General features: G+C 46.5%; 1 protein-coding gene across 4 annotated transcripts in view; it reads left to right on the top strand.

Moving 5' to 3' along the window:
* LOC137345659 (uncharacterized) overlaps window positions 1-10,328 on the top strand; it is a 76,759-nt gene extending 66,431 nt beyond the window's left edge. For 3 of the 4 annotated variants that reach the window (XM_068008909.1, XM_068008908.1, XM_068008910.1), the window contains one exon: window positions 10,044-10,328. In XM_068008909.1, the coding sequence (XP_067865010.1) occupies window positions 10,044-10,211 (168 nt within the window). In that variant the 3' untranslated portion in view covers window positions 10,212-10,328. Of the gene's footprint in view, window positions 1-8,452; window positions 8,706-10,043 lie in introns of those variants that run through there. The other variant, XR_010968600.1, reaches the window with a different exon arrangement.
* The last annotated feature ends 17,443 nt before the right edge of the window (window positions 10,329-27,771 follow it).

The raw sequence follows: 27,771 nt of genomic DNA, 5'->3' as shown, positions 1-27,771 counted from the left end.
TTTGTCTTTCACCACAACCATTAACACTCTCTTTACCTTTGTCCCATGACATCTTTGTTATTTAATCTTTCCTGCCTTCTGCCCTATCACACAGTTTCCCTTTTGTTTTCTTCCCCATCACACCACACCCTTCACTTTCTTAAATCCTAAAACTTTTCTAACCTTTGCCAGTTCTGATGAAAGGTCACAGACCTGAAACATTAATTCTCTTTCTCTCTCCACATATGCTGCCTGACCTGCTGAGTATTTCCATCACTTTCTGTTTTTATATCAAGGATTTGGGTGTGGGGACCAAATGTAATATTTCCAAGTTTGCTCATGACACAAACATATTGAGAACATGATTAAGAAGTTTGCAAATGAACAAAAAATTGGCCTTTTTTTTTTGATAGTGAGGAGGATAACTGTAAACTGCAGGAAGATATCAATGGACTGGTCAGGTGGGTAGAAAAGTGATAAATGAATTCAATCCAGAGAAGTAATGCATTTGGGATGGCAAACAAGGCAAGGGAATAGAATTCTGAGGAATGTAGAGGAACAAAGGGACATCAGACACCTTATCCACTGATAGGAGATAGTTTCTATTTCTTTTGTAAAATATGTTAAGGACCTATGGATTATTTATTATTTGAATTATGGACACTGATTCATCTGGAAACTTGAAGAGGTTGTTAAATTTCATGTAATTTTCAAAAGCGATCACCAGAAGTTTCCTGGATTTGGCTGGTAAACAAGTCTTACTGGAAGGCACCTGTCCATGGATAATCACCTAGCTGGGGTTGTTTCTGACTTGGGCATATGTTTACAAAGAAGTGACAGGCCAAGATTTATAGATATCAAGAGGCTTAACATCTGGAAGGTTTTAGTTTCAGTTTGAACCATTACAACAGACAGTTGCTTTTTGTCTACCAGAGGAACAGCTCAACTCTCCCTCTCTCTCTTGAAAATAATTCCTGCAACTAGTCTGTCAGATTCCTATTTCCTTCTGCATTTGAAGAAGCCCTTCACGTTTGAAGAACCTTTCACACTGACTGTGTGGGTTCTGAAACCTTGTCGCTGCATTTCTGCTATAAGACCTATCTGTAGCCTCTGTACCTGCATCTCTTGGAAAGCCTACCCAAACTGATCTTCAACATTGCTTGGAAAGAACAGTTCTCGGAAGATCCTCGTGACACTCGCCTATAACCAGAACAAAGGACGTTGTTCCATAGCTTCTTTTCAGCCTATGTGTTTTTTTCCTTCTGTCATCTTTGTAACAGCTATAAAGAGAAATTTATTTTATTTTCCCCATTACCCAGTGTGTATATATATGTATATGTGTGTGTGTGTGTGAGGGGCTAAGATCAATAAAGGAGATTAAAATTTGAATTTATGTGTGTATGTTTTACTTCATTATTAGTTGAGACTTGGTTTATAATAAACTGATAATTCTGTTTATTAAATAAACTTTGTTGGTGTGTTTTATTCTGAGAAAGATAGAGTGTATGATTGACTACATCAGTAAGTGGGAAAATTTTAATATTTGTTGTGACCTGTGGAGAAGTGGGATTAGAATAAACAGGCACTCCTCCCACCTTGTCTGTCATATATAATTGAGGGCTTTTGTCGGGATAAACCCAACACCAAAGATGTTTAATTGTAAGTGGGGTAATAATAACTGAAAAAGGAAAAATAAACAAACCAGGTTTCTTGTGTAATAAAGTTTATACCACCAGAATGTCTTTCACAGTTGCTGTGACATTTCTGGGGAAGGAGGATGTATCCTTGAGTGTAATAAAAACAAGAAATGCTGGAAATACTCAACAGGTCTGGCAGCATCTGTGGAGAGAGAAGTAGAGTTAACTTTTCAGGTCAGCGACCCTTCTTCAGAACCTGAAATGTTCACTCTGCTTCTTTCACCACAGATGCTGCCAGACCTGCTGAGTATTTCCAGCATTTCTTGTTTTTATTTCAGATTTCCAGCATCTGCAGTAGTTTGCTTTTATATTATTGTTTCCTTGAGTGATTTGAGGTATTAACCAAGGTTAGTCGAATAGCATTGGCAGCAAAATTGGGGTTAGAGTTAAAACCAGATTTTGATGAGGAAAGATCTGACTCCAGCTCAGGACCCAGTGGAAAGCTGTTTAAACTGAAACAGGCCTCCCTATGTTTGAGGAACAGGACATAGAGGCATTTTTCATTTCTTTTGAAAAGATAGCCAAACAGATGAGGTGGCCAAAGGAAAGCTGGACACTGCCTAAGCAAAACAGGCTGGTCGGCAGAAGCTCATGAAGTTTATGCAATGCTTTTTGAAGAGGCTTCTGCAGATTACGAGATGGCAAAAAGGCTATTCCCACTGTGTATGAGTTAGTCACTGATGCTCACTGACAGAAATTTCAGAACCTCCGGAGATTGTCTGGGAAGACTTATATACAATTTGAGAGAGTAAAATAAATTAATTTTGATCGTTGGATACAGTAACTAAAGATGGAAGCCATGCATGAGAACCTTAGGGAACTAATTCCACTGGAAGAATTGAAAAGTTCCCTCCCTCCATTGGTACAAACCCATGTAGAGAACCAGAAGGTTTCAACGGCCAGACAGGCAGCAGAAATTGCTGATGATTATGAGCTTGTGTATCATCTCAAACCCTTTATTCGTCATCCCATAAACCCGAGAAGGATAGAAGGTGAGAGAGTGAAAGGAAAGCATGTAGCCAGGAACAAAAAGGGACAGCTGGGAACACCCTGGAATCTCCTCCTCAGGCCAGAAAGGAAGGTGCTGAGGGTGGATGTGAGGTCCGTAAGCCCAAGTGTTACCATTGTCACAAAGTGGGACATCTTGGAGCAGAATGCTGGAAGTTGTGAGCTGAACCGATGGGACACACAAAACCAATGTAGACAAAGGAGACCTGATCGACAGTAGAGCAGATCAGGCTGAAGCTCTGACAGAAGCTGTAAAGCCAAATAATAAAACCAATGTGAGTGCAGGGGTTGAGAATAAGATACCTGAGAGTTATGTGGAATTCTTGTCGAAAGGAAAAGTCACGCCTTATCCCTCAGGTAAAGCAGGCAAACCTATAGTTATATTTAGGGATACACGAGCCGCCCAAAATCTTTTGCTGGGTAAAGGAATAACATTTCTACCAGAGAGCACACTGAATGATAAAGTTTTAGTGAATGGTATTGATGGGGATTATATACCTGTACCTTTGTATCGGGTTCACCTAGAGTGTGACCGAGGCTGGAACGTTTCATTGGGTGGGAGGCCCCATTCACCACCTGAAAAGTCAGTGGTGAGCCCACCTCTGTGGGTCTGAGGAGCCAGACTGGGATTTTTCGCTAGCCAGGCCTTTAATTGATCTTGGGTGGGCCTTCTACCTCCTTGAGGCCGAATGGAGCTGCCGACCAATCAGCAGGCTGGCAGCTCTTAGTCCCAGCATCACCACTGGGAGCGATGGCCAGTGCTGGGACTACACCCAGCCACTGGAAGCAAGAGGAAGGATGGCCCCAGAATTAAGAGAAGTTTTTGTAGCCTTGCCGAGGATAATTGCTTGGGCCTCAGCGAGGCAAGGGGGGTTTAACGCGGGGGTGGGGGAATGTTGTGCATTGGAGGTGATTGGGGCTTCGAAGACAGCCCTCCTTGGGCCCCATCAGGAGGCTCCCCACCAGCCCGCAAGAAGGCCGCCTGGTTTCACTTAAGTGCCAGTTACTTGGCCAGTTAAGGGCTTTGATTGGCCTGGGGCAGAGGGACATTTCTGGATGCCGCCACCCAAAGTAAAATTGCAGCAGCAACAAGAGGAGGTCAGGAATGGTCCCCCTCCTCCCACTTAATTTTACACCACTACCCTCTTCGCCCCACCCCTGCAAACAGCCGCTTGTTTGGTAAGTGTAAAGTCTGGCCCTAATGTCTGGAATGGTAACTGTAGGAGTTGTCCATAGTTTGCTGGTAGAGGAAGTTGACCTAATCCTGGTAAATGATTTGGCTGGAGTGAAAGTAATGGCTTCTCCAGTAGTCACAGAAAACCCAAGGGAAGTTAAAGAGACAGAACAGTTACAGGAAAGGTACCAGGAATTTTTCCTTCATGTGTCGTAACCTGAACAATGGTTAAACAAGTTCCATTGTCAGAGGTAAAATTGGCACCACCGACAGATAGTCGAATATCTGAAACTTTCTTTGCTGATTTGGATAATCCAAAGGAAATGTTTTATAATTCTTCTCTGATCACAGGTCAGCAAGCTGATCCAGAGTTAAATAAAGTGGCACAATCAGCTCGAACAGAAGCTGAGACAAAAGGGGTTCCAGAAAGCTATTATATTAAAGATGGAATTCTGATGAGGAAGTGGAGACCTCGTCACAGACCTGTAGATGAAGAATGGATGGTAGTTCACCAGATAGTGGTACTGCCTAAGTATCACTGGGAAATATTATGGTTAACAAATGAAATTCCTATAGTGGGAGATGTAGAGATCCAGAAGACCAAATCACATATAAATCACCATTTATACTGGCCAGGTATTTCCAAGGACGTGGTGCAGTTTTGTAAAACGTGCCATATGTGCCAGATTGTGGGAAAGCTGCAACCTGCCATAAAACCGGAGCCTCTAACTCCTGTAGCAGTTATTGGGAACCATTTAGTAGGGTGTTGGTAGACTGTGTAGGACCTTTACTGAAAACAAAAGCATGACACCAATATATACTCACTATCATGGATTTGGTTACTTGGTTCCCAGAGGCCATTCCATTGAGAACAGTTTTTGCTAAGGTAGTGGTAGAGAAGTTAACCCAGTTCTTCACTAGATATGGATTATAGATTGAGATTCAGTCGGATTAAGGTTCCAATTTTATGTCTAAATGTTTTCAGGAAGTTATGAGTAATTTGGGTGTAATACAGTTAGTCTTCAGCATACCACCCACAGACACAGGGAGCTTTAGAAAGGTACCATAAGACCTTCAAAATGATGATTAGGACATACTGTCATGAATATCATGATTGGGATAAAGGGGTAGAATTTCTTTTGTTTGCCACGAGAGATTTACCTAATGAGTCTACAGGCTTTTTGAATTAGTTTATGGACATGAGATAAGAGATCCTCTAAAACTAATGAAAGGAAAGGTTTTTGGAACAGAAGGATGAATCTTCTATACTAGATTATGTATCTGTGTTCTAGGCCTGGCTCACGAGAGCTTGAAAAGTAACTCAGAAACAGCTTAAAGCTTCCCAAACAACTATGAAAAAATGGGCAGATAAGCATGCTAAGACTGGAACCTTTCAACCAAGGGATGAAGTATTAGTATTACAACCCTTACAAGGTGAACCATTGAAAGCATTGTTCACTGGTCCATAGACAGTGGTCAAGAGAATTGGTAAGGTAAATTTATTTGATTGACTCCCCAGATCACTGGAAAAAGAATTGACTGTGTCACATTAATATGTTGAAACAATATTATCACAGGGAGGAGGATAAGCAAGCACAGGTATGTCAGGTAGTAGAGACAGTGAAGGATGAAAGGGTTAGTGAGGATGAGGCAGAAGGAGGGCTAGACAATTCTGCAATTGAACTTCCTACCATCCAGTTAGCCATTACCGAATTGCAAAGGAGATTGGACACTATGCTTTCATATTTAGATGCAGAACAATGAGAAGCTCTAACAAGGCTACTCACAGCATTTAAAAGAGTCCATACAGATAAGCCAGGATGTACAACCTTAGTCACACATGATGTGGATGTTAGGGAATCTGTTCCTATAAAATAGCATTCTTACTGCTTAAGTCCAGAGAAACAGGCCCAAGTAAAAGCAGAAAACCAATGCATGAAGGAGAACTACCTAATAGAACCCAATCAAAGCAACTGGAGTTCACCAGTAGTATTAGCGCCTAAACCTGATGGTTCAACTGGACTTTGCAAAGACTGCAGAAAAGTTAATGCAATAACAAGGACAGGCTCCTACCCAATCCCTCGCTTGGAAGACTGTATTGACAGAATTGGCAGTGCCATGTATCTTAAAAAAATAAATTTGTTAAAGTTCCTTTAACACTCCCAGGCTAAAGAAAAATCAGCTTTGATCACACCATATGATTTTTTTCCTGTACCAAGTGATACCATACAGGCTAGGGGCTGCTCCAGCAACATCTCAGTGACTAGTGAACCCAGTGGTAGCCAGTGTTCCTAACTGTGCAGTTTAACTTGATGATGTGCTGGTCTACAGTGACTCTTGGAAGAAACATTTGCAACAACTGGGGGGTTCTGTTTAGAGGTTTGCAATCAACTGATTGGATGATAAACTTGTTCGAAAAAAATAAAAATCAGAATGCCAGACTATTCCAATTGAGTTTATTATTACAGCCCTATCACTTAACGATTATTCACAATGTGGACAAAAATAATGTTATTGTAGATGCTTTATCATGAATCCAGCTTTGTTTTAGTTATTTGAGTGCAAAGATGGTAAAAAAACAAAATTGTATTAACTGCAAGGAAAGACTGAATGGGGATGAGTGTGAAAATGTATTTTAAAATGTTTTCATCTTCCATTTATGTTTACATTTTGCAATGAAATGCATTTCAAATGGAGTTTCATTTCTCCAAGGGTGGAGGTGTTAGGAAATTGCTTCTATTTCTTTTGTAAAATATGTCAAGGACTTATATTTGAATTATGGGCACTAATTCATCAATAATCTTGAAAAGATTGCTGAACTTTGTGTTTAAACAAAAAAATCACTAGAAGGTTCCTGGATTTGGCTGGTAAACAAGTCTTACTGGAAGACACCTATCTCTGGATAATCACCCAGCAGGGGTTGTTTTTTTTAACTTGGCTTGCTGCTTTGTAAAAACCTTCCCAAGGTTTATAAATGACAAGAGGCTTCACATCTGGAAGGTTTTAGTTTCAATTTGAACTGTTACAACAGACAGTTGGTTTTTGCCTACCAGAAGAATAACAGCTCAGCTCTGTCTCTTGAAAATAAATCCTGTATTCAGTGTGTCAGATTTATATTTCCTTCTGTATTTGAAAACCCTGCATGTTTGAAGAAACCTTGCACACCGAATGTGTGGGAACTGAAACCCTATTACAGCATTCCTACTGTAAGACCTATTTGTAGCCTCTGTAGCTGCATCTCTTGGAAAGCCTACCCAAACTGATCTTCAACATCACCTGAAAGAACAGTTCTACTAAGATCCTAGTGACATCTGCCTATATGCAATTAGGATGCTGAATCAAAGCAAAGGACATCTTTCCATACCTTCTTTTCAGCCTAAGAGTTTTTTCACCTTCTGCTGCTGCAACAGCTATAAACAAAACTCCCTTTTAATTACGCAGTTGAGCGGTGTGTATATATTTGTGTGTGTGTGTGTGTGTGTGTGTGAGGTGCTAAGATAAATAAGGGTCTTTAATATTTCAATGTGTGTGTGTACGTTTTACTTCATTACTGGTTAAGACTTGGTTTATAATAAACTGGTAATTTTGCTGTTTATTAAAGAAACCTTGTTAGTGTGTTTTATTCTGGGGAAAAATAGAGTGTATGATTGACTGTATCAGTAAGTGGGAAAATTTAAATATATTTGTGACCTGTGGAGAAGAGGGATTAGATTAAACACTGCACTCCTCCGGTCTTGGTCATAACAACACAGATTCCCTGAAGACAGCAGGACAGGTAGATAAGGTGATTAAGAATGCATAAGGGATACTTTCCATTATTGACTGTGGAGTGGATTATAAGATCAGGGATGTTATGCTAGAACTGTATAAAAAACTTTAGCATACAAAGTTCCATCTTCACACTAGGACTCCCTCCATCGTGTTGTGTGACACAACCACCATGTTCAGTGGGATCGATTCAGAACAGATGTGGAATTGTATTCAGCCACAGTCTGTAAACTAATAACTTGGTAAATTCCTCACTGTATGAGTATCACCATCCACAGGACTAACCCTGCTTAAATGAGGAGTATAGGAGACATGCAGGGAACAGCACCAGGCATACCTAAAAATTAGCTGCTAACATGGTGAAGTTACAACATAAGATGACATAACATGCTAAATGGTGGAAACAGCATGCTTTAGAAAGAGTTAAGTGATCTCACAAACAATAGATCAGATCAAAACTCTGCAGTCCTGCCAAATCCAGTTGTGATGGTGGTGGACAATTAAATAATTAACTACCGAAGAAGGTTCGATGAACATCCCCATCTTCAATGATGGGGAGTCTGGTACATCAGTGAAAAAGATAAGGATGAAGCGTTTGCATTCACCATCAATTAGAAGTGCAGTGATCTATCACATGACAATACTGGAAGGAGTTAACGTGTTAAATATCATATTTGTGTACCTGGCAAATCCTGTCAGTTGAGCTCATGTGTAAAGACTTGGTCTGATAACCAGACATAAGATCTTATGATCTAAAATATAATGACATTCCAACTGAGCCAACCTGCCAACTGATCCACCCTTACACAGAAAGGAAACACCACAGGACATTACAAGAGTGCAGAGTCACTCACTGTTTCAGTCAGCATAAAAGCAGAAATCTCTGCAAGTCTGGATTCAGAACATTTCTGCTGCAGCTTTCTAATCCTGAGGAACTCTGTGGATGATGATGAAGGCGTGCCTTTTAGTTCTTTGTTTTCTGGTGTTGAATCAGTGCCTTGCTGCAGGACTTAGAAGTGGCAAAGATGGGAGCAGTGACAGCCGTGACAGCAGTGAGCGCTCTGCTCGACATGATGAAGGTACATGAAAGTAAATGTCTCTGATCTCCCAGCAACCAGGGCTCAAACAGTTTCATCTTTAAACCACTTTATTCTCTTTGAAGTTCACGGTTTGATTAGTTGAATTAAGTTGATTGCATGAAAGACTGAAGAATTTATTGTAAACCAGTTCCCCAGGTAAATCCCCTGATTGATTATTCACTACCTGAGTGAGTACAGGGAATGGTGAGCTGATCCTAACAGACCAGCAATAAAAGCACAGATTACTGGGTGATGCTAAGTTGGTGGATCTCAGCCGGAGCATTGACCCGGTTGGCAGACTCTGTAATTGGCCTCAGTACCCAGGTACTACAGAGGGGAAACTCACAGTTGCTGCTCCCGATCACTACAACCTGCTGCAGAGTGTGAGAGTGAGGACAGGATCGGGAATTCCTTCAGTCCCTTTTCCCCACACTGACTGTGCAGTCTCACAGGTGAAGGATGGTGAATTGGGAGCAATACTGGAGGTGTCTGTGGAATCAATCCCCAGACATGAGTCAGTTTTTCAAAATATGTGGGGAGGAAATGGGAGTAAAAGGGTTTTAAACAGGTTTATTTAATTTTATTAATACTGCAGCTTTCATAGAGATGGGGATGTGAGAACATGCATTAAGTAGATGTGACAAGTGGTGAAATGATCCATTGTCAGTAACTGGGTGTCAGTCTGCCTCAGTTGGGTGTTGAGTGAACAAGTTGTGGGTTGATGTCCCACTCCAGTCTATACAGTCCAGCACTGGGGGAGTGCTGCTCTGCTGGAGGTGTCATGTTTTGGATGAACCATTAACTGGAGACCCGACTGGGACATCATTTGAAGAGCTGGGAGTTCTCCCGGTGTCCTGAACCAACATCACTCTCACAACCAACATGACCAGAAACTCCCCATCCTGTCAAATCTCATTCACTGTTTGTGGGACTTTGCTGGGAGCAGATTGACTGCAGTGTTTCCTATAAAACAGTGTCGGTTCTTCAGAAACAGTCCATGGTCTGTGAAACTCTTTGGGCCCTTCTGGTGATGGGAAAGATTCTATATAAGTGTCAGATCTTTCTTTTCTCTGTCTCTGGTCTCAGATAGTGGGTGTGGTGGGGTCCACTCTGAGGAAAAGCCCTTGGGCTGCCCTTCAGGACAGAGACTGAGTCTGTACAGGTCAGGGGAAGGGAGGGAGGTGTGGGGTTTTATTAAATACAAAAGAGCTAAGGTTGATGTGTGGTCCAGAGTCAGTCCCAGTAACACTGACAGACTCAGCTTCATGTTTTCTCATTGTTCTCCCTCCCTCTGTGTACAGAAACATCACTCAATTCATTCTTCATTTTGGATTTTAGGCAAATGCAGAGATATTGGAGGAGAGTGTCGTCGTGGTGGCTGTAACACAGATGAGAAGTCTGTCGAAGGGGACTGCCCCAAGCATCTCCAATGTTGCGTACCGAAATAGTGAAAGGTCCAGAGAGGGATTCCCACCAGCCCGAGCTCGCCAAGTTCTCACTGACTGAAACCTTTGTTCCTGGGAAACAGGCTCTGTTTGAATGTTTAGGTCCTGTAACCCCTGACCCTGTATGACTGCTGTCTGAATAATGGGCTGTACTCAGAAATAAAACTTACTGCATTGATCACTGCTTCATATCTGTGTCTTGTTTCTCTTTAGGATCAGTGTGTGTGAGGACAGGGTGTTTGAGGGTGGATTGAGGCTGGGAGAAGATGTGGGAATTACAGGAAATGGGAAGAGGAGATCACTGCAGGGAATCTCTGAATGTTCAGAATAACACATTCAGAAAGAGACTGAGATAAGACAGGGGTCCCAGAGTGACAGCATTCTGACCCTTCGAGATTCAAGATATCTCACTGAAATGAGTCTGTTCAGCCAGATTGGAAGCTGATATACTGGCCATTATACCCCAGGCCCCTTACATTTTTGTTGAGGGGGCCTTTATTCCCCAGTTCCTCATTTATTAGCATTGTATCAAATAACTTTATTCAAATCAAATAAATAAAACAAAACTCAAATTAAAATGGCATTTTCAGCATCGATGATGCTTTCCAGCCCCTGTGCTGCCCACCGGTCACAAAAGGCCTCAAGCAAACTGACGGACTCCGCATGCTCCTGCTCCAGGAAAACCCGGGTGTGAACATAACCTCGGAAGAGGGAGAGGCAATCCCGGAGGACAGACCCCTTGACGGCCTGCAGCCTGGATCTGTGAATTGCCACCTTGGCCAGGCCCAGGAGCAGACCGACGAGGAGATCCTCTTCCCGGCCCCCACCCCCCCCCACCCTCCGCACCGGGTGTCCAAAGATCAGGAACATGGGGCTGAAGTACAGCCAAAACTTTAGGAGTAGCCCCTTTAAATACTCAAAGAGGGGCTGCAACCTCACACACTCCATATAAACACGGAACACTGACTCGTTCAGGCCACAGATGTTAGAGGTGGCCTGGGAGTCCCTGAACCTACTTAAAAATCTATTGCACAAGACTGCCCTGTGTAGCACCCTCCACCACAGATCCCCGATGTAAAGGGGGAGGACTCCCATGTAGACAGACCTCCATCGGGGATTCCCATCGCTTCCAAATGGCAACACAGATCACTACAGAGTGTCCGGGTGGCAGACGAGGACGAGCAAGTGGAGAATGTGTAGCAGCAGGGTTTTGGGGCCTGGATCTGATAAGCAGTTCCAGCCAAGCAGGGGTCAGCTCAGTCGGGAGTGCTCCGCATTCATGAACCCCCTCGTCACCCACATGAGGGGTGTCCTGGAGGTTTCAGATACTCCTCCACCTGCCGGTCCGTCCCCAGAGCTGGCTGCCCGGACAGCCAAGGCACTCTCCTCCGCCAGCGGGGGAGCACCCTGACTGGAGGCGACAGTGAGGTGTTTATGCAGCTGGCGCAGGAGGAGGCCTTGGAGGGCCACTTCAGTGTGGAGGAAAAGGAGGGTGTGGAGGCAGAGGCCTCTGATGACATGGAGGTCTCTGAGCCTCCGTGCACAACTGGGAAAAAGAGGAGAAGGCACCCCTCCACGGAGGTAACTCAGGGCCCTGAGGTGCAAGACCCAACTGTTGGAGGAGAGCTGTCCTGGTTCGGGTCACCAATTTCCCACTGCTACCACCAACATCAAGGCTGCAAAGTCTGGGCAGGAGCTCCCTACACCTCAGGATGGAGGGGAGGAGGAGGCCCCTGTACATGAGGCCCCTCCTGGAGGAGTAAGTGGAGCCCTGCTTGTGGTTGGGGAGCCTGGGGACACCTCCCATTCTGCCACTGGGTCGGGTGCCCTGATTGGAGGAAAGGGCGAGGCCCCAAAGGATCGTCCCTCCGAGCCAAAATCCTCCACCAACCAGGACACACCCGACCCAGTTAGAATTGACAATGCTGCCCCATCTGCTGGGTCTGTGGCCACTGGCGGGGCACGAGATGGCCTCCTCTGTCTGCCTCCAGTCTCGGCTCCGGCCTGATTTCAGGAGTCGGGAACCTCCATCTCCCCTGGACAGCACATTGACCTGGGGTCGGAGGTGGAGGGGGTTCCTGAGCCGCTGGCACCCAGAGGCTCCAGTTCCATCCTGGAACCCACAGAAGACTCCTCGGCCATCGATCCTGTGGGTGGGATCATGACGGAGGCGGGACCAGCTGGCGCGGCCAGGATATCCGCCCCACAGTGTGTGCTGGGTGTGTCGGCCGCTGGTGGTGACGACCCGGAGGAGGATGGGGACTCGAAGTGGGGCACGGAGGACGATCTTGAATCCATCGCCAGTGAGGCAGTGGAGTCCCTCGTGTCTCCCACCGAGTCTCCTCTCATCCCCACAGCGGAACTCCGGGATTTCTTCGCGGCATGCAGGGGTTGCCGCAATAAAGTTCAGCTGGCCCTCAGCCGTTGGTTGAATCCGGCACTGATCATCCATTCCGCTCGTGCTGTCCTCAAGAAAGTGGGGAAGGGCGCGGGCGTGAAACTGGTTGAGAGGCACCGGTTTAATGTGTTCCTCAATGGGTTGCTGGGGTGGTGGAAGGTCAGGTGCACTTCCACTCCCTCCTCACAGTGAGGTGTTGGTGACGGTTTTTAAGTACCTTTGACATGAAGATAACCATAGCCAGCCTCAACATCAATGGCAGCAGGGGGTCTCACCGTAGATTTCACAATCTCTCAGTCCTTAGGGAAGGGTGATTTGCGGTGAGCTTTCTGCAGGAAAACCACACCATTCCGGGAGACAAAGCTCCCTGGCTCCTGGAGTGGCAGGGTGGGGTCGATGTGAGTCACCTCACCCCTATTTCTAGTGGGGTGCCTATCTTGTTGGCCCCGACTTTTCAGCCGGAAATCCTGGGGGGGTCAAGGAGCTCATGCCGGGCCACTTGCTCCACCTTGCCATTCACCTGGGTCATGTGCCTCTCCACGGAGTGAACGTGTATGTGCCCAGGCCCGGCGCGTTGCAAGCGCGCTTCTTTGAAGAACTGTCCACTCTTCTGAGCTCCATCGATAGCATCATCCTCGGAGGGGACTTAAACTGCACCCTCGAAGTGTGGGATCGCTCCAGTCCCCAGCGCGGCCAAGCATCGGTGGAGAGGTTGAGGGAACTGATCAGCTCCCTCAACTTGGTGGATATCTGGCGGAATCTCCATCCCGACTCCAGCACCTTCACGTGGAGGTCTGGAGGAGGAGGGTCCCGAATTGACCGCCTCTACATTTCTCAGGTGTAAGTCTCCCACGTCTCGGCGGTCTCTATGCGGCTGGTGCCGTGTCGGACCACCACCTGGTGTGGGCGGAGTTCACCCCGCTCAGCACACGGCGGGGTCCGCATATTGGCACTTAACAACAGGCTGCTGGAGGACGAGCAATTCTGGGACTTGTTCTAATGATTCTGGGCCGACTGGAGAAGGAAGCAGGGGGGCTTCCCCTCCTTGAGGCTATGGTGGGATGTGGGCAAGACTCAAATCCATGTCTTCTGTCAGGGGTGCGTGAAGGGGTCGACCAGGAGGCGGGAAGCCGAGATCGGGCACCTAGAGAGGGGGGTGCTTGACTTGGAGTCCCACCTCGGTCATGCCGTCGCGTACCCGACCCTGTGGCAGGCGTATAAAGAGAAGAAGGGCGAGCAGAGGGACCTGCAGCACATAGGATCCCGAGGTGCGTACGTGAGGTCTCGGATCCAGATCCTGGAAAATTTGGACCGCACATCACCCTTCTTCTACTCGCTGGAAAAATGGCAAGGGGTCCGTCAGCAGCTCTTCGCGCTGTTGGCCGACGATGGATAGTCCATCAGGAATCTGGAGGGAATGGGCCTCCTGGTCCATACCTATTACAGTGCGTTGTTCTCTCTGGATCACGTGTGCAGAGCTTTGTGGGAGGACCTGCCGCTGATCAGCCCGGAGGGCGCCGAAGGATTGGAGGCTCCGCTCACGTTGGTGGAGCTGACCGGTGCCCTCCACCAGCTCTCGAGGGGCAAATCCCCAGGGCTGGACGGGCTGACCGTGGAGCTTCTCAGGGCATTCTGGGACGTCCTGGGGGACAATTATGCGCGGGTCCTGGGGGAAAGCCTGGCGATTGGGGAGATGCCTCTCTCGTGATGCAGGGTGGTCGCGTCCTGCTGCCGAAGAGGGGCGGTTTCCACCTTCTTAAAAACTGGTGTCCGGTCTCCCTCCTCAGCACAGATTATAAGTTCCTTGCCAAGGCTATGTCGACCCGCCTGGGCTCCTTGCTGGCCCACATGATCCACCCCGACCAGTCCTAAAAGGTCCCGGGCCGGTCCATCCAGGACAACATCCACCTGGTCCGGGATGTCATCCATCGTTCCTAGAGGACTGGTCTGGCGGTCGCCTTTCCTCGATCAGGAGAAGACGTTCGACAGGGTGGATTACGAATGCCTTTTCGGGAATCTGCATGCATTTGGACTTGGGCTGCATTTTGAGGCCCGGGTCCGACTTTTCTACGTTGCCACAGACTGTCTGATCAAAGTTAACGGGTCCTTGATGACGCCCCGTCACTTTGGGAGAGGAGTGCGTCAGGGTTGCCCCATGTCCGGACAATTGTATACCATCTGCGTGGAGCCGTTCCTGTGCCTGCTTTGCAGCAGGTTGATGGGATTGGCTCTGTGCGAGTTGGCCACGCGGGTTGTCCTTTCGGCTTCCACTAATGGCCTGCTCCTCGCGGTCACAGATCCCGTTGACTTGTGGAGTATGCGCGACTGCCAGCAGACCTTTTCTGCCGCGTCCTCCGCAAAGATTTGGGAGGAGTTGACACCCTTTGTGTGGAGCACCAGGCACCTCCTCTATCTGGGAGTCCACCTTAGCCCCGCTGTAGAAGCCTGGCCGGCAAACTGGCAGGAGTTGGAGGCGAAAGTGACCACTCGGCTGGGGCACTGGACAGGACTGCTCCGAGTGCTTCCATACAGGGTCCGTGTGCTGGTCATAAACCAACTGGTAGTCTCGATGCTGTGGTACCGGTTGATCTCTTTGGCCCCACCCCCTGCATTTGCCACCAAGATCCAGAAGAAGCTCATCAATTTCTTCTGGGGCAAGAGGAAACATTGGGTCTCTGCCACGGTCCTGAGTCTCCCGATTGAGGAGGGTGGCCAGTCGCTGGTGTGTGTCCGCACCCAAGATGGGACTCTCCGCCTTTGGACCCTGCAGCGATACCAGTACGTCGAGCGTCCTCCCAGATGGTGTGTACTGGCGACGTATTTTTTCCGCCAGTGTCACTGCCTTCAAGACGACACACAGCTCCCGACAGAGATCATTAGCCGCTGCTGTCTGAGGGAGTTGCCTGTCTGTTATCGGGATCTATTCAGAGTCTGGAACAGTGTTGCCTGCAGTCAGGGCGCTCCCCCGCCAGCAGAGGAGAGTGCCTCGGCTGTCCGGGCAGCCGGCTTGAGGGACGAACTGACGAGTGGAGGAATAGCCAAAGCCCCTGGGACTCCCCTCATTGCGGGTGTCGAGGGGGCCCGGGAGCGAAGAGCATTCCCAGCTGAGCTGACCCCCTCTCGGCTGAAAGTACGCATTGGGCACAGGCCTTGAAACTTCCTCGGGACCCGGTCCCGCATAACCCGAGCCTCCTCTCGGAAATGCCCTCCGTGCCTTTCCAAACGGCAGAGAGGGGTTTCCTCTTTGGGCTGCTCCTGCATACTCTCTACTTCCTCGCCCTCATCACCCAGCTGGACATGCCCTGGCAGTCCACTTTGCCATCTGACAGTGAGGGAAAGCCCCGATGGAGGTCTCTATATGCGGGAATCCTCCCCCTTTACATCAGGGATCTGGGATGGAGGATGCTGCACAGGGCAGTCCTGTGCAATAGGCTGTTAAGCAGTTTCACGGACTCCCAGGTCGTCTGTAATTTCTGCGGCCTGGACGAGTCTGTGTTCCACGTGTATATGTAGTATATGTTTGAGTATTTGAAGGGGCTGCTCCTCAAGTTTTGGTTGCACTTCAGTCTCACGCTCCTGATCTTTGGGCACCCCGTGCGGAGGAGTGTGTGCCGTGGGGAGGATCTCCGCATCGGTCTGCACCTGGACCCGGCCAAGGTGGCAATTCACAGGTCCAGGCTGCGGGCCTTCGGGGTGTCCGTCCTCCCTGATTGCCTGCCCCTCTTCCGCGGTTACGTTCGCACCCGGGTGTCCCTGGAGAAGGAGCACGTGGTGTCCGCCGTCACACTTGAGGCCTTCCACGACCGGTGGGCATCGCAGGGACTGGAGTGCATCATCAATGCCGAGAATGGTATTTTAATTTGAGTTTTTGTTTTATTTATCTGTTATTAGTAGTTATATTAAAATGTATATAAAGGGGGCCTGAGGAAAAACATCCCCCTCAACAAAAGTATAAAAGGGGCCTGGGGTATAACAACAAAAATATAAAAAAGAAAAAAAAAGAAAAAAAATGGGATAGATACAGAGTAAAGCTCCCTCGACATTGTCCCATCAAACACTCCCAATCCAGGTGCAGCATGCGTTAGATACTGACTAAACTCTAGATGTGGTCTCATCAAGACCCTACATATAAATGTAGTAAGAATTCTTTACTGTAATACTCCAATCCCCCTGTAATAAAGGCTAACATACCATTTGCTTTCCCAATTGCTTGCTGTATCTTCATGTTAAGTGATTTGTATACAGGGCCCCCCAGGTTCCTCTAAATATTAACATTTCCCAGTCTCTCACCATTTAAATAATATTCTGTTTTTCTATCTTTCCTTCTGAATTCGATAACTTCACTCTTCCCCACATCATATTCCCTCTGCTGTGTTCTTGCTCAATCATTCAACCTGTTCCCCATTGCAGCCTCTTTGTATCCTCCTCACAGATTACTTTCCTATCTAACATCATATTGTCAGAAACACTGGGTCCTCTCATCTCCTCTCATTGAGATAGATTGTAAATAGTTGAGGTCCAAGCACTGATCCTTGCAGTACCCCACTAGTTACAGCCTGCCAGCTTGAAAATGACCTGTTTATTCCTACTCTCTGTTTTCTGTCCATTAACCAATTCTCAATCCATGGCAGTTTATTACCCCAATCCCATCACTCCTCATTTTCTGTAATAATCTCTCGTGTGGCACCTTATCAAATGTTTTTTAAAATCTAAATATACTACTTTCACTGGTTCACCCTCATGTACTCTGTTAGTTCTAACCTCAAAAACATCAAACATGATTTCCCTTCATAATCTGTGTTGACTCTGCCTAATCCTATTGTGATTTTCTTACTGCTCTGTTACCATGTCCCGAATAATAGATTGTAGTATTTTCCGATGACTCTGATGTATTGGCCTATTGTTCCCTGTTTCCTTTCTCCCTCCTTTCTTGAATAGTGGGATATGTTTGCTACTTCCCAATCCACTGGGACCATTCCAGAATCTGGGAAATCTGGGAGAACAAAACCAATGCATCCACTATCTCTGTAGCTACCTGTTTTAAAATCCTCATGTGCAGGTTGTCAGATCCAGGGGATTTGTTAAATTTTAGTCTCATTAATTTCTCCATTATATTTCTTTGCTAATACTAGTTTCTTTAAGTTGCTCATTGTCACAAGAGCCTTGGTTCCTCACTATTTCCAGAACGATTGTTGTGTTTTCTAACATGAAAACAAGCACCAAGTATTTGTTTAATGTCTCTGCCATTTCCTGATTCTGGTTTACTTTTACTAATCTCTTCCTTTTCACATACCTTCAGAAGCTTTTGCAATGCGTTACTATGTCTCTTGTTAATCTCCTCTCATGTTCTTTCTTTCTCTTTATTAATTTCTTGGTGATCTGTTGCTGAATTCTAGACTCCTCCAAATTCTCAAGCTTACTACTCTTTTTGGTAACATAATCAGCCTTTTGCTTTTATCTAATACCATCTTTACCTTCTCTTGTTAGCCATGGTTGGACTACTTCTCCAGTGGGTTTTTAATTCATTATGGGAATGTATATATGTAGCAAATAATGGACTAATTCCATAAATGATTCTGTGGCAAAAAAATAAAGATCCCATTCACTTAAATGAATAGACCACACTCAATAACAAAAATTAGAAGTAGTGCTGCAACTCACTCCTACTACCAATATAGTTTGCTTTGTTCAGAGTTAATATCTTTCATTCTGAATTAACTAAATCACTCTCCAATTCAAGATAAAATTCTCATATTGTGATCACTCTTCCCTCGAGGATGCTTTATGACAAGGTTATAAACTAACCCTTTCTCAATGCACAATACTAGATCTAAAATAGCCTGTTACTTATTTGTGTTTCTCCACTTACTGATCTCGAAATGTATCTTATCTACATCGCATGAACTTCTCCTCCATACTCTTACAGCAAATTTGATTTGCCCAGTATATGCAGAGTTTGCGAGTTCTCCCTGTGACTGCATGGGATTCCTCCGGGTGCTCCAGTTTCCTCCCACATGCCAAAGACTTGCGGGTTGATAGGTAAATTGGCCATTGTAAAAAAATTGTCCCTAGTGTCGGTATGTGGTAGGAGAATTGTGGGGATGTGAGAGGGAAAATGGGATTAATTTAGGAGTAGTATAAACGAGTAGTTGATGGACAGCACGGACTCAGTGGGCCGAAGGGCCTATTTTGGTGCTGTATCTCTCTATGACTCTATATTTGAAGATTAAATACCCCCATGATAACCGTATTACGCGTGTTACATTCACCTCTAATTTTTTTATTTATACTCTGCCCAATGCTGAAGCTACTGTTCTGGATTGATAAACTGCTCCCACCCGTGTTTTCTGCCCCATGTTGTTTCTTACTCCACCCAAGCTGATGCAACTTGTTAATTTTCTGTGTTCCATTCAGGTGCTAACACACAGCTGTCTGTTTCTCCATAAGAACAGTCTGTTGCCACTATAAGCCAGTTCAAAATTAAATTGTAACAATGTATCTCTTGATCTCTGGTCCTGAATGGCTGTATCTCTGGCACGGAGAATACACTCTTCAACTCAGACTTTATAGCTTGCTGCCTTAAAGCAGTACGGCTCCTTTTCCAGCATTAAAGGCACACCGCATTCTTCCCAAAAAAAGAAAAACTACAAGATCATAACAACAGATACATCTACAGATACTGACAGCAAGAAAACATTCAATGGAAAAGCTATTCAAGACAACAGTCTTGGCAAAAGATTTAAAGGATGGGTCACATCACTGCATCTGGGGAGACTTTAAGCCCTCTCTCACAATCCTGTATCTAAAGAGATCCCTCTAACCCCTCTCTCACTCCTGTATCTGGGTGGATCCTTCCAATGAATCTCTCAGTCTCCTGTATCTGGGGAGGTCCCTCTAACCACTCTCTGATACTCCTGTATCTTGGGAGGTCTCTCTTACACCTCTTTCACACTCCTATATCTTGGGAAATCCCTCTAACCACTCTCTCACACTCCTGTATCTGGGGAGATACTTCTAACTGCTCTCCCACAATCCTGTATCTATATTTCTCTCACCCCAGACTCAAATTCCTTTATCTAGGATGGTCCATCTTAAACCTCTCTCACACTCCTGGATATGGGTCGGTCCCTCCAACCTCTCTCTCTCTCACTTCTGATATGGCTAGGTCCCTCCAACCCCTCACTCACACTCCTGTATCTGGGAAGGTCCCTCGAACAACTCTCTCACATTCCTGTATATGGGGCAGGCCCTCTAATACCTCTCTCACACTTCTTTATCTGGGGAGATGTAGGAATTAAGGCCTTAACAACTGCCATGTAAAACCTGTTGAATGAATCTGTGCAAGAAGAACATGGAGAGACAATATAGAATAAAGGGTACAATTCTAAAGGGGGTGCAGGAGCAGAGGGACCGAGGTGTAGATGTGCATAAGTCATTGAAGGTGGCAGGACAGGTTGGGAGAGCGATTAATAAAGCATACGGTATCCAGGACTTTATTAATAGGGGCAGAAAGTACAAGATCAAGGAAGTTATGTTGAACTTGTATAAGACACCAGGTCAGCCTCAGCTGGAGTATTGCGTCCAATTCTGAGCACGCACTTGTGGAAAGACGGGAGGGTATTGGAGAGATTACAGAAAAGATTCATGAGAATGGTTCCAGGGATGAGTAGTCATCGAGTGACACAGCACTGAAACAGGCCTTTCAGCCCACCAAGTCTGTGCTGACCATCAACCACCCATTTATACTAATACTACATTAATCCCATATTACCTACCACATCCCCACCTTCCCCCTACCACCTACCTACACTAGGGGCAATTTACAATGGCCAAGTTACCTATCAACCTGCAGGTTTTTTAGTTTTAGTTTTTTTTTAGTTTTAGTGATACAGCACTGAAACAGGCCTTTCGGCCCACCGAGTCTGTGCCGACCATCAACCACCCATTTATACTAATCCTACACCAATCCCATATTTCTACCTATCAACCTGCAAGTCTTTGGCTGTGGGAGGAAACAGGAGCACCCGACAGAAATCAGTGCGATCACAGGGAGAACTTGCAAACTCACAGGCTCATGGAGAGATACAGCACTGAAACAGGCCCTTCAGCCCACTGAGTCTGTGCCAACCAACAACCACCCATTTATACTACAAAGTGATTCCTGACAACGCTGGCTGCCACTGATGTTATCAGGCGGCTCCGCGGTGCCCACATGCACAGATGGTCTCCTGTTCTCTGCGCATGCGTTGCGTTCCGGCTTGTCAGGACTGGTCAGCGCACACGCCGATGATGTTGCACGTGACGTATGCATCTTCGGGCAATGCGCCTGGTCGGCCTCTGCCTGTGCTCTTTATGCAACGCCAACGGGTATTCACACTTGCGTCAAGCTTTGGCACGATTTTCTGAAAGTGGAAGGAGGAGAATTTGTCGGGCATTTTCTCGCAATTATTTAGTTATTTTGAAGATTACAGTCTGCTTCATTTTTATCTGAAAGAGGAGATTGCTCCAAGGTAAGTTGTTCTGAAAACATTCCCATTGTCTGGGGCACTGCATGTGTTCCAGTCCCTGTTGTAAGTTGTTCTGAAAACATTTCCATTGTCTGGGGCACTGCATGTGCTCCAGTCCCTGTTGTAAGTTGTTCTGAAAACATTTCCATTGTCTGGGGCACTGCATGTGCTCCAGTCCCTGTTGTAAGTTGCTCTGAAAACATTTCCATTGTCTGGGGCACTGCATGTGCTCCAGTCCCTGTTGGAAGTTGTTCTGAAAACATTCCCATTGTCTGGGGCACTGCATGTGCTCCAGTCCCTGTTGTAAGTTGCTCTGAAAACATTTCCATTGTCTGGGGCACTGCATGTGCTCCAGTCCCTGTTGTAAGTTGTTCTGAAAACATTTCCATTGTCTGGGACACTGCATGTGCTCCAGTCCCTGTTGTAAGTTGTTCTGAAAACATTCCCATTGTCTGGGACACTGCATGTGCTCCAGTCCCTGTTGTAAGTTGCTCTGAAAACATTCCCATTGTCTGGGGCACTGCATGTGCTCCAGTCCCTGTTGTAAGTTGTTCTGAAAACATTTCCATTGTCTGGGGCACTGCATGTGCTCCAGTCCCTGTTGTAAGTTGCTCTGAAAACATTTCCATTGTCTGGGGCACTGCATGTGCTCCAGTCCCTGTTGTAAGTTGCTCTGAAAACATTCCCATTGTCTGGGACACTGCATGTGCTCCAGTTCCTGTTGTTAGTTGCTCTGAAAACATTCCCATTGTCTGGGGCACTGCATGTGCTCCCGTCCCTGTTGTAAGTTGCTCTGAAAACATTCCCATTGTCTGGGGCACTGCATGTGCTCCAGTCCCTGTTGTAAGTTGCTCTGAAAACATTTCCATTGTCTGGGGCACTGCATGTGCTCCAGTCCCTGTTGTAAGTTGCTCTGAAAACATTTCCATTGTCTGGGGCACTGCATGTGCTCCAGTCCCTGTTGTAAGTTGCTCTGAAAACATTCCCATTGTCTGGGGCACTGCATGTGCTCCAGTCCCTGTTGTAAGTTGCTCTGAAAACATTTCCATTGTCTGGGGCACTGCATGTGCTCCAGTCCCTGTTGTAAGTTGCTCTGAAAACATTTCCATTGTCTGGGGCACTGCATGTGCTCCAGTCCCTGTTGTAAGTTGCTCTGAAAACATTCCCATTGTCTGGGGCACTGCATGTGCTCCAGTCCCTGTTTTAAGTTGCTCTGAAAACATTCCCATTGTCTGGGGCACTGCGTGTGCTCCAGTCCTTGTTGTAAGTTGCTCTGAAAACATTCCCATTGTCTGGGGCACTGCATGTGCTCCAGTCCCTGTTGTAAGTTGCTCTGAAAACATTCCCATTATCTGGGGCAATGCATGTGCTCCAGTCCCTGTTGTAAGTTGTTCTGAAAACATTTCCATTGTCTGGGGCACTGCATGTGCTCCAGTCCCTGTTGTAAGTTGCTCTGAAAACATTTCCATTGTCTGGGGCACTGCATGTGCTCCAGTCCCTGTTGTAAGTTGCTCTGAAAACATTCCCATTGTCGGGGGCACTGCATATGCTCCAGTCCCTGTTGTAAGTTGCTCTGAAAACATTTCCATTGTCTGGGGCACTGCATGTGCTCCAGTCCCTGTTGTAAGTTGCTCTGAAAACATTCCCATTGTCTGGGGCACTGCATGTGCTCCAGTCCCTGTTGTAAGTTGCTCTGAAAACATTTCCACTGTCTGGGGCACTGCATGTGCTCCAGTCCCTGTTGTAAGTTGCTCTGAAAACATTCCCATTGTCTGGGACACTGCATGTGCTCCAGTCCCTGTTGTAAGTTGCTCTGTAAACATTTCCATTGTCTGGGGCACTGCATGTGCTCCAGTCCCTGTTGTAAGTTGCTCTGAAAACATTTCCATTGTCTGGGGCACTGCATGTGCTCCAGTCCCTGTTGTAAGTTGCTCTGAAAACATTCCCATGGTCTGGGGCACTGCATGTGCTTCAGAACCTGTTGTAAGTTGCTCTGAAAACATTTCCATTGTCTGGGGCACTGCATGTGCTCCCGTCCCTGTTGTAAGTTGCTCTGAAAACATTCCCATTGTCTGGGGCACTGCATGTGCTCCAGTCCCTGTTGTAAGTTGTTCTGAAAACATTTCCATTGTCTGGGGCACTGCATGTGCTCCAGTCCCTGTTGTAAGTTGCTCTGAAAACATTTCCATTGTCTGGGGCACTGCATGTGCTCCAGTCCCTGTTGTAAGTTGCTCTGAAAACATTTCCATTGTCTGGGGCACTGCATGTGCTCCAGTCCCTGTTGTAAGTTGCTCTGAAAACATTCCCATTGTCTGGGACACTGCATGTGCTCCAGTCCACTGCACTGCACTAAAATCTTTTCCATTGTCTGGGGCTTTGTGCAGTCAGTACATGTGCAGCAAGAAGAGACTGAGCACTAAAAGAAACAAGCATGCCGTGTCCAGTGGTAGCACAAATGTGAATGCTCTTGCTGTGTACACAACTGGTGAGGTGGGAGTGCAGCCATACCGTTCTCTATCCTCAATGTTACTTTAAGGCAAAGGTAGATAAGAGTTAAAGAAATGGAAGGTGATGCTGATAGTAGTAGCCAGGATTAAATGGGAGCGGATGAGAAAGCGCAGGAGTAGCATAACCACTAGCAGGGAACAGCTGGGCTAAATGGCCTGCTTTATGTTCATAGTCCAAAAGAAATGTGCTTCTTTTTCCAGCACCCTCACATCATTCATGTTTTCCCTGAGAGCAGCATTGAACCATCACGAGATAGGGGCAATTACATCATCCTGACTCCTACAGCTGAGGTGGGTACTAAGTGATTCATTGGCGGTGTTATCAGTACATGCCTTTACTGCAGAACATAAAGCATGCTCAACAGTAATTTCATTGGAGGTGGGAAGATCTGACACTGATGTTCTTTCCTTATTTTCTTTTCATGTAAGACATGCTGTCGAGAAAACAATCCTTGAGACTTAAGGTCAGCATTCAAGCAACGAAGGCAACTGGATCATGCTGCGGAGCTTGTCACGATGTGGAAAGGAACCTTGCATTTATGGATGAAGTGGGAGTGCACATTGGGATGCGTTTGGGGAATATTCACCAAGAATAGACTGAGCTCAGACTCTTGTGACTTTGCCTTCTTCACATGGACAATACAGTAGTGGAATAGAGAGCCAAGCATTCATTCACCACAAGGCTCTCCAGGAACAATCTCTTTACTTCTGCATAGCAGAGACTCGGCCTGTCTGTCTCACGGGAACGCTGGTGACACAACACTCATGTATCCGTGCACAGCAGTGCCTCGAATGTTTAATGTACTGAATAAAATTTCTCAATAATTAAACATGGAATTGTTGAGGTTTTTGATGCTATTTTCCCGACTTTGCAACCGCACTTCAGATATTTAACTGTGGTGTGGTCCTTGGGGTGAGGGGGAGGTGTGGTGGGGGTTGTGAGAATGAGGTGGGGGGGGGTTTGTGAGGGGAGGTGGGGGGGTTTGTGAGGGGAGACTGGGGGTGGGGGAGAGGGGGAGGTGGGGGAAGAGGGATAAGAGGGGAGTGGGGGGGGGAGAAGGGGAGGTGAGGGAAGAGGGGGGGTAAAGGGAAGTGGGGGGAGGGGGTTGGGGTATTGGGGGAGATGGGAGGCAGAGACGGGAGGGGGAGAGGTAGAGTGGGTGGGGGGAGAGGTGAGTTGTTGGGGGAGTGGTAGAGAGGGGGTGGGGGGAGAGGGGGTGTGGGGGTTTAGTGGGAGGGAGTTAAATTCAGAAGTGCCTGAAGAGGGGGATGCAAAAGGCAGACAGCTGCAATGCCTGAAGTACAGTTGAGAAATAGGGGAGAAAGCGGCTGGATGGGGGATCTGCAGCTGGTGGGAACGGCTGGATGATGGAGAGGGCCGGAAGCGAGAGGCCGTAGAGAGCCGCGGGGAGCGAGAGACAGAAGACCTTGGTGTCACCGGGTGTGGAGATTGGCCAGTACGTCTTTTGCTGTTGCAAGGTTATGGCACATGTGCAGAAAAACACACTCCTCCCCCCTCTCCCCACCCCTCGCTGCTGTCTCCGGCCACTCTGCTCCCCTCCGTCACCGGCCCTTTCGCTCGCCCACTCGGCTTCCCTCCCTCCCCCTCCCACTCGTTCTCTGACTCCGCCATTGTCTGCTGCCATGTGTTTGTTAGGTTGCCTCTGTGTGATTATTTGAGCAGCGCCATCTTTAGTCCTGGCAGCTGCCTAAAGTCACAGACTGTGACGTTTTAGTGGCACATGCGCACATGCAGCAGTGTCACCTAGCGGTAGCATTGTCAGGAAACACAGCCGTTCATGAGGGGTCTGGACAGGGTAGATAGAGAGAAACTGTTCCCACTTGTGAAAGAACGAGAGGGCATAGATTTAAAGTATTTGGTAAGAGAAGCAAAAGTGACAAGAGGAAAAACTTTTTCACACAGCGAGTGGTTAAGGTCTGGAATGCGCTGCCTGAGAATGTGGTGGAGGCAGGTTCAACTGAAGCATTCAGGAGGGAATTAGACAGTTATATGAAAAGGAAGAATGTTCAGGGTTACAGGGAGAAGATCGGGGAATGGAACTGAGGGAGTTTGCTCTTTCATAGAGCCAGTGTGGACATGATGGGCCGAATGGCCTCCTTCTGTGCTGTAACAATTCTGTGATTCTGTGAAGTTATGGCCTGTTACAATTCACATGAGGCACTATGTTTTAAAGTGGAATGACTTTCAATGATGTTGCTCTGGAATAGTTATTCTTTGTATATATAGCAATATATTATATTAAAATTAAACAGAGAAACATAGAAAATGGGAGCAGGAGTAGGTCATTCGGCTCTCCGAGCCTGCACCGTCATTCAATACAATCATGGCTGGTTGTCCAAACTCAGTACCCTGTTCCCGCTTTCTCCCCGTGTCCCTTGATTCCTTTAGCCCTAAAGACGATATCTAACGTGTTCCTGAATATATTTAATGATTTGGCCTCAACTGCTTTCTGTGGTAGAGAATTCCACAGGTTCACCACTCTCTCTCATCTCAGTCCTAAATGGCTTACCCCTTATCCTTAGATTGTGACCCCTCGTCCAAGAATCCCCCGCCATCGGGAACATCCTTCCTGCATCTTGTCTGTCCAGTCCTTAGAATTTTGTAGGTTTCTATGAGATCCCCTCTCATTCTTCCAAACTCTAGTGAATACAAGCCTAATTGACCCAATCTCTCTTCATACATCAGTCCTGCCATCCCAGGAATCAGTCTGGTGAACCTTCGCTGCACTCCCTCCATAGCAAGAACATCCTTCCTCAGATAAGGAGACCAAAACTGCACACAATACTCCAGATGTGGTCTCACCAAGCCCTTGTATAATTGCATCAGTACATCCTCCCACTATGAAGTCCGACATACCATTTGCCTTCTTAACTGCCTGCTGCACCTGCATGCTTACTTTCAGTGACTGGTGCACAAGGACACCCAGGACTCACTGCACCTCCCCCTTTCCCAATCTATTGCTGTTCAGATAATAATCTGCCTTTCTGTTTTTGCCACCAAAGTGGATAACCTCACATTTATCTACATTATACTGCATCTGCCATGTATTTGTCGACTCACTCAACCTTTCCAAATCACACTGGAGTTTCTCTGCATCCCCCTCACAGCTCCCACTCCCACCCAGCTTTGTGTCATGTGCAAACTTTATATCATTAATATATATTGTGAATATAGTTATGGATCTTGTGTTTGGAATCATGTTCGGGGAGATGTATATTTGTATGCTGTATTGGAGAGATGGTGGAAGACGGTGTCTACTGTAACAATAGCAGAAATGGCTTTACTATGAGACAGGATTTTTTAATAAGTACCTTACTGCATTTCAATGAAGACAGGCTCAGGGTCACAATAATTGATAGACTTGTAGGCCTCACGATGGAAATGTAAGGAAAGGTGTTCGGAGACTATTCATAACTGGAATGTTGATGGGGATAGCAAACATTCCCCATTGTGTGACACTGACATAGGCCATCAAGCTATCTTCAGAGATAATGTATGGGAGGTGCAGTCATATCTGATCAATCGAAAGAGATAAGGTGGAATGTAACCTTATATGGAATTAAGGAATCTTCAGATGGTAGCACAAATGAAAGTTGCTGAGAGACATTGGGGAGAATCCTACAGTCAACAGAACACCTCAAGAGACAAGACTGCACTACAGCAGCTCAGGAAACAAGAATCAAGGACACTCTGCTGTTTAACAACTGCTGCTGGTTAAGTATTGCTTGTAAATCCTTGCTATGCTTAATAAACTCACTATCTTGATTTAAGAATACCAGAGTGTGAACCTTGTGGGTCAAAGGCTTGTCAACGTCCTGCACAAACATACAAAAATCTTACAATTGGCAACCCAGAGATGGGACATGATGACTAGTTAAAACTGGACTTCTGGTCTTTGTTGAGATGGAGTCTCCTAGTCATTTGCCTGGCCAGCATTTGATCGAGGAGGGGGAACTGTAACTGGTGTGTGTCAGTACATTTTATTGATTACCAGTAGTTGTTTTTTCTCAAATGAAAAATCGTGACAGACAAACCCGTGTTGAAGGCTTTTCAGGTCCAGTTAGATAGAAAAGTGAAAATGAAGGACCGGCAGGTACTGCTCAGGGAATGTTTAAACCCAAAGATCGTGTTCCATTTGAGGAAGTAGTTCAGTTTATTCAGGAACGGGTTGATGAGAAGAAGTTGAA

Source organism: Heterodontus francisci, chromosome 29 (genome assembly GCF_036365525.1).
Source record: "Heterodontus francisci isolate sHetFra1 chromosome 29, sHetFra1.hap1, whole genome shotgun sequence".
NCBI lineage: Eukaryota > Metazoa > Chordata > Chondrichthyes > Heterodontiformes > Heterodontidae > Heterodontus > Heterodontus francisci.
Note: the sequence above shows the minus strand (reverse complement) of the source record. Positions and strands in the feature narration are given on the sequence as shown.